Genomic DNA, 15,000 nt, shown 5'->3' with positions numbered 1-15,000 from the left:
AGCAGAAACAGGGTGAATCATCAGTATATATGAGCAGAAACAGGGTGAATCATCAGTATATATGAGCAGAAACAGGGTGAATCATCAGTATATATGAGCAGAAACAGGCTGAATCAGTATATATGAGCAGAAACAGGGTGAATCATCAGTATATATGAGCAGAAACAGGGTGAATCAGTATATATGAGCAGAAACAGGCTGAATCAGTATATATGAGCAGAAACAGGGTGAATCATCAGTATATATGAGCAGAAACAGGGTGAATCATCAGTATATATGAGCAGAAACAGGCTGAATCATCAGTATATGTGAGCAGAAACAGGGTGAATCAGTATATATGAGCAGAAACAGGCTGAATCAGTATATATGAGCAGAAACAGGGTGAATCAGTATATATGAGCAGAAACAGGGTGAATCATCAGTATATATGAGCAGAAACAGGCTGAATCAGTATATATGAGCAGAAACAGGGTGAATCAGTATATATGAGCAGAAACAGGGTGAATCATCAGTATATATGAGCAGAAACAGGGTGAATCATCAGTATATATGAGCAGAAACAGGCTGAATCATCAGTATATATGAGCAGAAACAGGCTGAATCAGTATATATGAGCAGAAACAGGGTGAATCAGTATATATGAGCAGAAACAGGGTGAATCATCAGTATATATGAGCAGAAACAGGCTGAATCAGTATATATGAGCAGAAACAGGGTGAATCAGTATATATGAGCAGAAACAGGGTGAATCAGTATATATGAGCAGAAACAGGCTGAATCAGTATATATGAGCAGAAACAGGCTGAATCAGTATATATGAGCAGAAACAGGCTGAATCATCAGTATATATGAGCAGAAACAGGGTGAATCAGTATATATGAGCAGAAACAGGGTGAATCATCAGCATATATGAGCAGAAACAGGCTGAATCAGTATATATGAGCAGAAACAGGGTGAATCATCAGTATATATGAGCAGAAACAGGGTGAATCATCAGTATATATGAGCAGAAACAGGCTGAATCATCAGTATATATGAGCAGAAACAGGCTGAATCAGTATATATGAGCAAAAACAGGCTGAATCATCAGTATATATGAGCAGAAACAGGCTGAATCATCAGTATATATGAGCAGAAACAGGGTGAATCATCGGTATATATGAGCAGAAACAGGGTGAATCAGTATATATGAGCAGAAACAGGGTGAATCATCATCAGAATCATCAGTATATATGAGCAGAAACAGGCTGAATCATCAGTATATATGAGCAGAAACAGGCTGAATCAGTATATATGAGCAGAAACAGGGTGAATCATCAGTATATATGAGCAGAAACAGGGTGAATCATCAGAATGAGCAGAAACAGGGTGAATCATCAGTATATATGAGCAGAAACAGAGTGAATCATCAGTATATATGAGCAGAAACAGAGTGAATCATCAGTATATATGAGCAGAAACAGGGTGAATCATCAGTATATATGAGCAGAAACAGGCTGAATCAGTATATATGAGCAGAAACAGGGTGAATCATCAGTATATATGAGCAGAAACAGGGTGAATCAGTATATATGAGCAGAAACAGGGTGAATCAGTATATATGAGCAGAAACAGGGTGAATCATCAGATTATATGAGCAGAAACAGGCTGAATCAGTATATATGAGCAGAAACAGGGTGAATCAGTATATATGAGCAGAAACAGGGTGAATCAGTATATATGAGCAGAAACAGGGTGAATCATCATTATATATGAGCAGAAACAGGGTGAATCATCAGTATATATGAGCAGAAACAGGGTGAATCATCAGTATATATGAGCAGAAACAGGGTGAATCATCAGTATATATGAGCAGAAACAGGCTGAATCAGTATATATGAGCAGAAACAGGCTGAATCAGTATATATGAGCAGAAACGGGCTGAATCAGTATATATGAGCAGAAACAGGGTGAATCATCAGTATATATGAGCAGAAACAGGGTGAATCATCAGTATATATGAGCAGAAACAGGCTGAATCAGTATATATGAGCAGAAACGGGCTGAATCAGTATATATGAGCAGAAACAGGGTGAATCATCAGTATATATGAGCAGAAACAGGCTGAATCAGTATATATGAGCAGAAACAGGCTGAATCAGTATATATGAGCAGAAACAGGGTGAATCATCAGTATATATGAGCAGAAACAGGGTGAATCATCAGAATGAGCAGAAACAGGGTGAATCAGTATATATGAGCAGAAACAGGGTGAATCAGTATATATGAGCAGAAACAGGGTGAATCATCAGCATATATGAGCAGAAACAGGCTGAATCAGTATATATGAGCAGAAACAGGGTGAATCATCAGTATATATGAGCAGAAACAGGGTGAATCATCAGTATATATGAGCAGAAACAGGCTGAATCATCAGTATATATGAGCAGAAACAGGCTGAATCAGTATATATGAGCAGAAACAGGCTGAATCATCAGTATATATGAGCAGAAACAGGCTGAATCATCAGTATATATGAGCAGAAACAGGGTGAATCATCGGTATATATGAGCAGAAACAGGGTGAATCAGTATATATGAGCAGAAACAGGGTGAATCATCATCAGAATCATCAGTATATATGAGCAGAAACAGGCTGAATCATCAGTATATATGAGCAGAAACAGGCTGAATCAGTATATATGAGCAGAAACAGGGTGAATCATCAGTATATATGAGCAGAAACAGGGTGAATCATCAGAATGAGCAGAAACAGGGTGAATCAGTATATATGAGCAGAAACAGGGTGAATCATCAGTATATATGAGCAGAAACAGAGTGAATCATCAGTATATATGAGCAGAAACAGGGTGAATCATCAGTATATATGAGCAGAAACAGGCTGAATCAGTATATATGAGCAGAAACAGGGTGAATCATCAGTATATATGAGCAGAAACAGGGTGAATCAGTATATATGAGCAGAAACAGGGTGAATCAGTATATATGAGCAGAAACAGGGTGAATCATCAGATTATATGAGCAGAAACAGGCTGAATCAGTATATATGAGCAGAAACAGGGTGAATCATCATTATATATGAGCAGAAACAGGGTGAATCATCAGTATATATGAGCAGAAACAGGGTGAATCATCAGTATATATGAGCAGAAACAGGGTGAATCATCAGTATATATGAGCAGAAACAGGCTGAATCAGTATATATGAGCAGAAACAGGCTGAATCAGTATATATGAGCAGAAACGGGCTGAATCAGTATATATGAGCAGAAACAGGGTGAATCATCAGTATATATGAGCAGAAACAGGGTGAATCATCAGTATATATGAGCAGAAACAGGCTGAATCAGTATATATGAGCAGAAACGGGCTGAATCAGTATATATGAGCAGAAACAGGGTGAATCATCAGTATATATGAGCAGAAACAGGCTGAATCAGTATATATGAGCAGAAACAGGCTGAATCAGTATATATGAGCAGAAACAGGGTGAATCATCAGTATATATGAGCAGAAACAGGGTGAATCATCAGAATGAGCAGAAACAGGGTGAATCAGTATATATGAGCAGAAACAGGGTGAATCATCAGTATATATGAGCAGAAACAGAGTGAATCATCAGTATATATGAGCAGAAACAGGGTGAATCATCAGTATATATGAGCAGAAACAGGCTGAATCAGTATATATGAGCAGAAACAGGGTGAATCATCAGTATATATGAGCAGAAACAGGGTGAATCAGTATATATGAGCAGAAACAGGGTGAATCAGTATATATGAGCAGAAACAGGGTGAATCATCAGATTATATGAGCAGAAACAGGCTGAATCAGTATATATGAGCAGAAACAGGGTGAATCATCATTATATATGAGCAGAAACAGGGTGAATCATCAGTATATATGAGCAGAAACAGGGTGAATCATCAGTATATATGAGCAGAAACAGGGTGAATCATCAGTATATATGAGCAGAAACAGGCTGAATCAGTATATATGAGCAGAAACAGGCTGAATCAGTATATATGAGCAGAAACGGGCTGAATCAGTATATATGAGCAGAAACAGGGTGAATCATCAGTATATATGAGCAGAAACAGGGTGAATCATCAGTATATATGAGCAGAAACAGGCTGAATCAGTATATATGAGCAGAAACGGGCTGAATCAGTATATATGAGCAGAAACAGGGTGAATCATCAGTATATATGAGCAGAAACAGGCTGAATCAGTATATATGAGCAGAAACGGGCTGAATCAGTATATATGGCCCACGTACAGGAGAATGTGGCCCAGTGGACCTGATTAATCAGTAGAGCCTGGGCCATTAAGGAGGGGCCTGATTAATCAGTAGAGCCTGGGTCATTAAGGAGGGACCTGATTAATCAGTAGAGCCTGGGTCATTAAGGAGGGGCCTGATTAATCAGTAGAGCCTGGGTCATTAAGGAGGGGCCTGATTAATCAGTAGAGCCTGGGTCATTAAGGAGGGACCTGATTAATCAGTAGAGCCTGGGCCCATTAAGGAGGGGCCTGATTAATCAGTAGAGCCTGGGTCATTAAGGAGGGACCTGATTAATCAGTAGAGCCTGGGTCATTAAGGAGGGACCAGGCCTGCTTAGTTAGCTCTGTTCAAACCAAGTTAGTGGCTTTTTACCATTGCCTGACATTTTAAGAGATGTTGTATTGATCCTAATGGACTTGGATATTACAGTTATTGCTCAGCAATGAAATTAATAAGAGAGAGAGATAAGTGTGTGTGTGTGTGTGTGTGTGTGTGCGTGTGTTAGTGTGTGTGTGCATGAATGCAGGTTGTGTGTGTCTGTGTGTGCGTGCGGGTCTGTGTGTGTGTGTGTGTGCGTGCCGGTCTGTGTGTGTGTGTGTTTCTTGCCTGATGCTGTTGTGTGTTCCCAGGTCAGTAAGACTGGAGCAGAAGGAGCTGTGTTGGATGAAGCCAAGAACATCAACAAGTCTCTCTCAGCGCTGGGCAACGTCATCTCTGCTCTGGCTGAGGGAACGGTACTGATGATACTAACCTTACTACTCACCCCTACTCACCCCTACTCACCCCTACTCACCCCTACTAGAACTACTCACCCCTACTCACCCCTACTCACCCCTACTAGAACTACTCACCCCTACTCACCCCTACTAGAACTACTCACCCAATACTCACCCCTACTCCACACCTACTAGAACTACTCACCCCTACTCACCCCTACTCACCCCTACTAGAACTACTCACCCCTACTCACCCCTACTCACCCCTACTAGAACTACTCACCCCTACTCACCCCTACTCACCCCTACTAGACCTACTCACCCCTACTCACTCCTACTAGAACTACTCACCCCTACTCCACTCCTACTAGAACTACTCACCCCTACTCAACCTTACTAGAACTACTCACCCCTACTCACCCCTACTCACCCCTACTAGAACTACTCACCCCTACTCAACCTTACTCCACACCTACTAGAACTACTCACCCCTACTCACCCCTACTAGAACTACTCACCCATACTCACCCCTACTAGAACTACTCACCCCTACTCACCCCTACTAGAACTACTCACCCCTACTCACCCCTACTAGAACTACTCACCCCTACTCACCCCTACTAGACCTACTCACCCCTACTCACTCCTACTAGAACTACTCACCCCTACTCCACTCCTACTAGAACTACTCACCCCTACTCAACCTTACTCCACACCTACTAGAACTACTCACCCCTACTCAACCTTGCTCCACACCTACTAGAACTACTCACCCCTACTTAACCTTGCTCCACCCCTACTAGAACTACTCACCCCTACTCAACCTTACTAGAACTACTCACCCCTACTCACCCCTACTAGAACTACTCACCCATACTCACCCCTACTCCACACCTACTAGAACTACTCACCCCTACTCACCCCTACTAGAACTACTCACCCCTACTCACCCCTACTAGAACTACTCACCCATACTCACCCCTACTAGAACTACTCCCCCCTACTCACCCCTACTAGAACTACTCACCCCTACTCACCCCTACTAGAACTACTCACCCATACTCACCCCTACTCCACACCTACTAGAACTACTCACCCCTACTCACCCCTACTAGAACTACTCACCCCTACTCACCCCTACTAGAACTACTCACCCCTACTCACCCCTACTAGAACTACTCACCCCTACTCACCCCTACTAGAACTACTCACCCCTACTCAACCTTACTCCACACCAGGGGAGGCTCATCCATTGAGGCAGGGGAGGACAGTCCTCCTCAGTTTTTGGAGAGAAGAGAGGGATTAAAATATAAATATATGAATTTATTTATTCATAATTAATATTATCTCAGTTTAGTTCATAACTCAGGTTTTCCCTATGGATAAAAACCCATTATTGAAATTCTAAAGCTCCAACAGTGACATCTATAACATGCAGCTGGAGGACCCATAGATATCTATGGAAGGGAGGCTAGCCTCCCTAGGGGCGGGTTCTTTTCTCTTAAATCAATGTAATGCCTTTTTTTCTTGCTAATTTGTGATTGGCCAAAACGCTGAAAAATTACAGCAAGGGTACTCCGGCCCTGTTTGAACTGGATTCAGATATTGACATTTAGTTAGTCCAATCACATTCCAGATTCCAGATTTACCACAGTGAAGGCCGATTGAGTCGGCGTTGATGTCTGTGTTTCTCTTCCCTGTGCCATTGGAGACTTTTTGTGTGTTCGTAGCTCCTTAATATTATGGGACATATTATACATCAAACTGTTCGTCTATTTGTCTTGATTCTAGCCATCTAAATATCTCAGCTAACATAAAAACTTTTTGAGCTAGAGCCGTCTGAACACGACAGTTCCACTGGCTGGCTATATCCGGTAACGTTAGCTACGAGGTGCACGTCAGGCTACGACATAGGCAGGCGCGCAGATTGGCTGGAGGCGCAAACTGTCGGCAACTCGTCCAAAACATTTCTAGAGACTGGGTCGCAACACCGGATCGTAGAAATCCACAGCCTGGCTCCTGCTTGCGTGATAATTGATCGCTTTGCGGTGCTTATTCCTCATCCAGTGATGGATGGGTGGATGGAAAACTTTCAACTGAATGTTCATATTGTTCTGATAATTGTAGGCTATAGCAACATAAGAGTGGCAGCTTTGACAGCAACCCAAATGAGATAATCCCATAGCCATTGCTAGCTAGCCATGAGCGAACTGTTGGATACTGCATTTGCTGTGCAACATATTCCATTGTCCAGTTGTCAAATCTATTTGCCAACAAACTGATTGAGAGCCAGCACACCTCAGTGTCCCCTAATCAAAAACATTTTTCATATATCACCTAACCTCTCCAGCACCTCACCAATATCAATTATTTTCTCTCTTTAGAGAAGAGTACAATCCATTACAATAACTATTGCTTACAATGTTGTTTTGTAATATTTTATCATGAATATGATAAATAAATGCTGCATGTAGTTAAAGAAAGTGTTATTCAGTTTTTCATATGCTAAAATTGACTGTAAATCCACTTTAAAGCTGATATTTCAAATAATAACTGACTGAGGGAAAGTGCCCCCAGGCACCCATGGGCGGTTCGCCTTTCTTCCTCCTGTCCTCCTCACCAGCCGACACTGCTCCACACCTACTAGAACTACTCCCCCCTACTCACCCCTACTAGAACTACTCCCCCCTACTCACCCCTACTAGAACTACTCACCCCTACTCCACACCTACTAGAACTACTCACCCCTACTACCCCCTACTAGAACTACTCCCCCCTACTCAACCTTACTCCACACCTACTAGAACTACTCCCCCCTACTCCACACCTACTAGAACTACTCACCCCTACTCCACACCTACTAGAACTACTCACCCCTACTCACCCCTACTAGAACTACTCCCCCCTACTCAACCTTACTCCACACCTACTAGAACTACTCCCCCCTACTCAACCTTGTGCCACACCTACTAGAACTACTCACCCCTACTCCACACCTACTAGAACTACTCACCCCTACTCAACCTTACTCCACACCTACTAGAACTACTCCCCCCTACTCAACCTTACTCCACACCTACTAGAACTACTCCCCCCTACTCAACCTTACTCCACACCTACTAGAACTACTCCCCCCTACTCAACCTTGTGCCACACCTACTAGAACTACTCACCCCTACTCAACCTTACTCCACACCTACTAGAACTACTCCCCCCTACTCAACCTTACTCCACACCTACTAGAACTACTCCCCCCTACTCAACCTTGTGCCACACCTACTAGAACTACTCACCCCTACTCAACCTTACTCCACACCTACTAGAACTACTCCCCCCTACTCAACCTTGTGCCACACCTACTAGAACTACTCACCCCTACTCAACCTTACTCCACACCTACTAGAACTACTCACCCCTACTCACCCCTACTCAACCTTACTCCACACCTACTAGAACTACTCCCCCCTACTCAACCTTACTCCACACCTACTAGAACTACTCACCCCTACTCAACCTTACTCCACCCCTACTAGAACTACTCACCCCTACTCAACCTTACTAGAACTACTCCCCCCTACTCCACACCTACTAGAACTACTCACCCCTACTCAACCTTACTAGAACTACTCCCCCCTACTCAACCTTACTCCACACCTACTAGAACTACTCACCCCTACTCACCCCTACTAGAACTACTCACCCCTACTCACCCCTACTAGAACTACTCCCCCCTACTCAACCTTACTCCACTCCTACTAGAACTACTCACCCCTACTAGAACTACTCACCCCTACTCACCCCTACTAGAACTACTCACCCCTACTCACCCCTACTCACCCCTACTCACCCCTACTAGAACTACTCACCCCTACTAGAACTACTCCCCCCTACTCACCCCTACTAGAACTACTCACCCCTACTCACCCCTACTAGAACTACTCACCCCTACTCACCCCTACTAGAACTACTCCCCCCTACTCAACCTTACTCCACACCTACTAGAACTACTCACCCCTACTCACCCCTACTAGAACTACTCCCCCCTACTCAACCTTACTCCACACCTACTAGAACTACTCACCCCTACTAGAACTACTCCCCCCTACTCAACCTTACTCCACACCTACTAGAACTACTCACCCCTACTCACCCCTACTAGAACTACTCACCCCTACTCCACACCTACTAGAACTACTCACCCCTACTCACCCCTACTAGAACTACTCACCCCTACTCACCCCTACTAGAACTACTCCCCCCTACTCAACCTTACTCCACACCTACTAGAACTACTCACCCCTACTAGAACTACTCACCCCTACTAGAACTACTCACCCCTACTCACACCTACTAGAACTACTCACCCCTACTCACCCCTACTCACCCCTACTAGAACTACTCACCCCTACTCACCCCTACTAGAACTACTCACCCCTACTCACCCCTACTCACCCCTACTAGAACTACTCACCCCTACTCACCCCTACTCACCCCTACTAGAACTACTCAACCCTACTCACCCCTACTCACCCCTACTAGAACTACTCACCCATACTCACCCCTACTAGAACTACTCACCCCTACTCAACCTTACTCCACACCTACTAGAACTACTCACCCCTACTCACCCCTACTAGAACTACTCACCCCTACTCACCCCTACTAGAACTACTCACCCCTACTCACCCCTACTAGAACTACTCACCCCTACTCACCCCTACTAGAACTACTCACCCCTACTCACCCCTACTCAACCTTACTCCACACCTACTAGAACTACTCACCCCTACTCACCCCTACTCACCCCTACTAGAACTACTCACCCCTACTCACCCCTACTAGAACTACTCACCCATACTCACCCCTACTAGAACTACTCACCCATACTCACCCCTACTAGAACTACTCACCCCTACTCACCCCTACTAGAACTACTCACCCCTACTCACCCCTACTAGAACTACTCACCCCTACTCACCCCTACTCAACCTTACTCCACACCTACTAGAACTACTCACCCCTACTCAACCTTGCTCCACACCTACTAGAACTACTCACCCCTACTCACCCCTACTCAACCTTACTCCACCCCTACTAGAACTACTCACCCCTACTCACCCTTGCTCCACACCTACTAGAACTACTCACCACTACTCAACCTTGCTCCACACCTACTAGAACTAATCACCCCTACTCACCCCTACTAGAACTACTCACCCCTACTCACCCCTACTCACCCCTACTCACCCCTACTAGAACTACTCACCCCTACTCACCCCTACTCAACCCTACTAGAACTACTCACCCCTACTCAACCTTACTCCACACCTACTAGAACTACTCACCCCTACTCAACCTTACTCCACACCTACTAGAACTACTCACCCCTACTCACCCCTACTAGAACTACTCACCCCTACTCAACCTTACTCCACACCTACTAGAACCAGGGCTTAAAAACCGTTCGCTCCGAGCAGAACCAGCATATTTAACGTTTCCGTTCTCGTGTTCCGCCACCAACATAGCGTTCCTGAACCGGTTAAGAACGAAAAATAACGTTCCGTTCACCGTTCCGGGGGTGTTAGAGCCTATTAAGACTCTATAGGCCTACAGTATTTCTTGTAAGGTATAATCAACAAGTCTAGGGTTGTTGTGGCCTTATTGGCAACAATATTAGCCTTGGTGATGTGTGCTGTAGTGAAGCCTTGTTGATTATCTTACAAGAAATACTCAACATTAGTTATATTCCCGTATGCCCTTAATCCACACCGTAAACGCGCCTGTAGGCCTATTGTTTGTTTTTATTTCGTTTTATAATGTTTTATGTTATTTATTTATTATGTATTAACTTATGTCTTGCCAACTACCTGTACACTTTGGCTCGACCACAGTCGTTTTTAAATGTGCTCTATAAAAAATTTGAGTTGAGTTGAGTTAGCAAACAAAAATATTCTCTTGTGGCGATACACATTTCAGAGACATCCACCAGACTGCTGCTGCTTGTAATCTACTGAAGACGGCACTCAGTCTGTTCAAGCGACTTTTTGTTGCCACTGAGGAGCCTTCCCAAGTCCAACCACCACCAGATCAGGGACCAGAATCAACCAGACAGAGTCAGACCACCCTGAGCCTGCAGGCTGAACTGCAGCAAGCAATCGATGCGTGCATGAAAAGTCCCGAGCCAAAGGAGAAGTGTGGGAATGACCTGCAGAATATCCTGTCAAAGGAATTTGTGTTCTTCAAGGTAACACAAGTCCCCAAAAATCTGCAGCTGCTCTACGCGGCTCTTGGCACTATTCAGCCAACGTCTGTAGAAGCCGAGCGAGCTTTCTCAGTGTGCGGACAGTTCGTCACTAAGCTTAGAAACCGGCTGAGCGACCGCTCCATCAATGCTCTTTGCTTCCTCAAGTCCCACTTTATCAAACAGAGGAAAGTGAAATAGCCTAATTCATACTATCTACTCCAACCCAACCCTACTCCATACTATCTACTCCATACTATCTGCTCCAACCCAACCCTGCTCCATACTATCTACTCCATACTATCTACTCCAACCCAACCCTGCTCCATACTATCTACTCCAACCCAACCCTACTCCATACTATCTACTCCAACCCAACCCTGCTCCATACTATCTACTCCATACTATCTACTCCATACTATCTACTCCAACCCAACCCTGCTCCATACTATCTACTCCAACCCAACCCTGCTCCATACTATCTACTCCAACCCAACCCTGCTCCATACTATCTACTCCAACCCAACCCTACTCCATACTATCTACTTCATACTATCTACTCCAACCCAACCCTACTCCATACTATCTACTACATACTATCTACTCCAACCCAACCCCACTCCATACTATCTACTCCATACTATCTACTCCATACTATCTACTCCAACCCTGCTCCATACTATCTACTCCAACCCAACCCTACTCCATACTATCTACTCCAACCCAACCCCACTCCATACTATCTACTCCATACTATCTACTCCATACTATACTCCATACTATCTACTCCATACTATCTACTCCAACCCAACCCTGCTCCATACTATCTACTCCAACCCAACCCTGCTCCATACTATCTACTCCAACCCAACCCTGCTCCATACTATCTACTCCAACCCAACCCACTCCATACTATCTACTCCAACCCAACCCTACTCCATACTATCTACTCCAACCCAACCCTACTCCATACAATCTACTCCAACCCAACCCCACTCCATACTATCTACTCCAACCCAACCCTGCTCCATACTATCTACTCCAACCCAACCCTTCTCCATACTATCTACTCCAACCCAACCCTACTCCATACTATCTACTCCAACCCAACCCTACTCCATACTATCTACTCCAACCCAACCCTACTCCATACTATCTACTCCATACTATCTACTCCATACTATCTACTCCAACCCAACCCTACTACATACTATCTACTCCAACCCAACCCTGCTCCATACTATCTACTCCAACCCAACCCTGCTCCATACTATCTACTCCAACCCAACCCTACTCCATACTATCTACTCCATACTATCTACTCCATACTATCTACTCCAACCCAACCCTGCTCCATACTATCTACTCCATACTATCTACTCCATACTATCTACTCCAACCCAACCCACTCCATACTATCTACTCCATACTATCTACTCCAACCCTACTCCATACTATCTACTCCAACCCAACCCTACTCCATACTATCTACTCCATACTATCTGCTCCATACTATCTACTCCAACCCAACCCTGCTCCATACTATCTACTCCAACCCAACCCTGCTCCATACTATCTACTCCAACCCAACCCTACTCCATACTATCTACTCCATACTATCTACTCCATACTATCTACTCCATACTATCTACTCCAACCCAACCCTGCTCCATACTATCTACTCCAACCCAACCCTGCTCCATACTATCTACTCCAACCCAACCCTGCTCCATACTATCTACTCCAACCCAACCCACTCCATACTATCTACTCCAACCCAACCCTACTCCATACTATCTACTCCAACCCAACCCTACTCCATACAATCTACTCCAACCCAACCCCACTCCATACTATCTACTCCAACCCAACCCTGCTCCATACTATCTACTCCAACCCAACCCTTCTCCATACTATCTACTCCAACCCAACCCTACTCCATACTATCTACTCCAACCCAACCCTACTCCATACTATCTACTCCAACCCAACCCTACTCCATACTATCTACTCCATACTATCTACTCCATACTATCTACTCCAACCCAACCCTACTACATACTATCTACTCCAACCCAACCCTGCTCCATACTATCTACTCCAACCCAACCCTGCTCCATACTATCTACTCCAACCCAACCCTACTCCATACTATCTACTCCATACTATCTACTCCATACTATCTACTCCAACCCAACCCTGCTCCATACTATCTACTCCATACTATCTACTCCATACTATCTACTCCAACCCAACCCACTCCATACTATCTACTCCATACTATCTACTCCAACCCTACTCCATACTATCTACTCCAACCCAACCCTACTCCATACTATCTACTCCATACTATCTGCTCCATACTATCTACTCCAACCCAACCCTGCTCCATACTATCTACTCCAACCCAACCCTGCTCCATACTATCTACTCCAACCCAACCCCGCTCCATACTATCTACTCCAACCCAACCCTGCTCCATACTATCTACTCCAACCCAACCCTGCTCCATACTATCTACTCCAACCCAACCCTACTCCATACTATCTACTCCAACCCAACCCTACTCCATACTATCTACTCCAACCCAACCCACTCCATACTATCTACTCCAACCCAACCCTGCTCCATACTATCTACTCCATACTATCTACTCCATACTATCTACTCCAACCCTACTCCATACTATCTACTCCAACCCAACCCTACTCCATACTATCTACTACATACTATCTACTCCAACCCAACCCTACTCCATACTATCTACTACATACTATCTACTCCAACCCAACCCTACTCCATACTATCTACTCCATACTATCTACTCCAACCCAACCCACTCCATACTATCTAGTCCAACCCAACCCTACTCCATACTATCTACTCCATACTATCTACTCCATACTATCTACTCCAACCCAACCCTGCTCCATACTATCTACTCCAACCCAACCCTACTCCATACTATCTACTCCATACTATCTACTCCAACCCAACCCACTCCATACTATCTACTCCAACCCAACCCTGCTACATACTATCTACTCCATACTATCTACTCCATACTATCTACTCCAACCCCACTCCATACTATCTACTCCAACCCAACCCTGCTCCATACTATCTACTCCAACCCAACCCTGCTCCATACTATCTACTCCAACCCAACCCTGCTCCATACTATCTACTCCAACCCAACCCACTCCATACTATCTACTCCAACCCAACCCACTCCATACTATCTACTCCAACCCAACCCTGCTCCATACTATCTACTCCAACCCAACCCTGCTCCATACTATCTACTCCAACCCAACCCTGCTCCATACTATCTACTCCAACCCAACCCTGCTCCATACTATCTACTCCAACCCAACCCACTCCATACTATCTACTCCAACCCAACCCACTCCATACTATCTACTCCAACCCAACCCTGCTCCATACTATCTACTCCAACCCAACCCTGCTCCATACTATCTACTCCAACCCAACCCACTCCATACTATCTACTCCAACCCAACCCACTCCATACTATCTACTCCAACCCAACCCTGCTCCATACTATCTACTCCATACTATCTACTCCAATCCAACCCCACTCCATACTATCTACTCCAACCCAACCCTACTCCATACTATCTAATCCAACCCAACCCTGCTCCATACTATCTACTCCAACCCAACCCTACTCCATACTATCTACTCCAACCCTGCTCCATACTATCTACTCCAACCCAACCCTACTCCATACTATCTACTC

General features: G+C 44.5%; 1 protein-coding gene across 1 annotated transcript in view; it reads left to right on the top strand.

The window, feature by feature from the left end:
* Positions 1-15,000, top strand: part of kif5ab (kinesin family member 5A, b) — a gene marked incomplete at both ends in the record, with an annotated part of 161,267 nt that overhangs the window by 92,816 nt on the left and 53,451 nt on the right. Inside the window, one exon of the mRNA XM_084462694.1 lies at positions 4,910-5,014. Coding sequence (XP_084318820.1) covers positions 4,910-5,014 — 105 coding nt within the window. The remainder of the gene's footprint in view (positions 1-4,909; positions 5,015-15,000) is intronic.

This window comes from Borostomias antarcticus (assembly GCF_949987555.1).
Source record: "Borostomias antarcticus genome assembly, contig: scaffold_69, whole genome shotgun sequence".
In the NCBI taxonomy this organism is placed as follows: domain Eukaryota; kingdom Metazoa; phylum Chordata; class Actinopteri; order Stomiiformes; family Stomiidae; genus Borostomias; species Borostomias antarcticus.
This window is presented reverse-complemented; position numbering and strand designations above follow the sequence as displayed.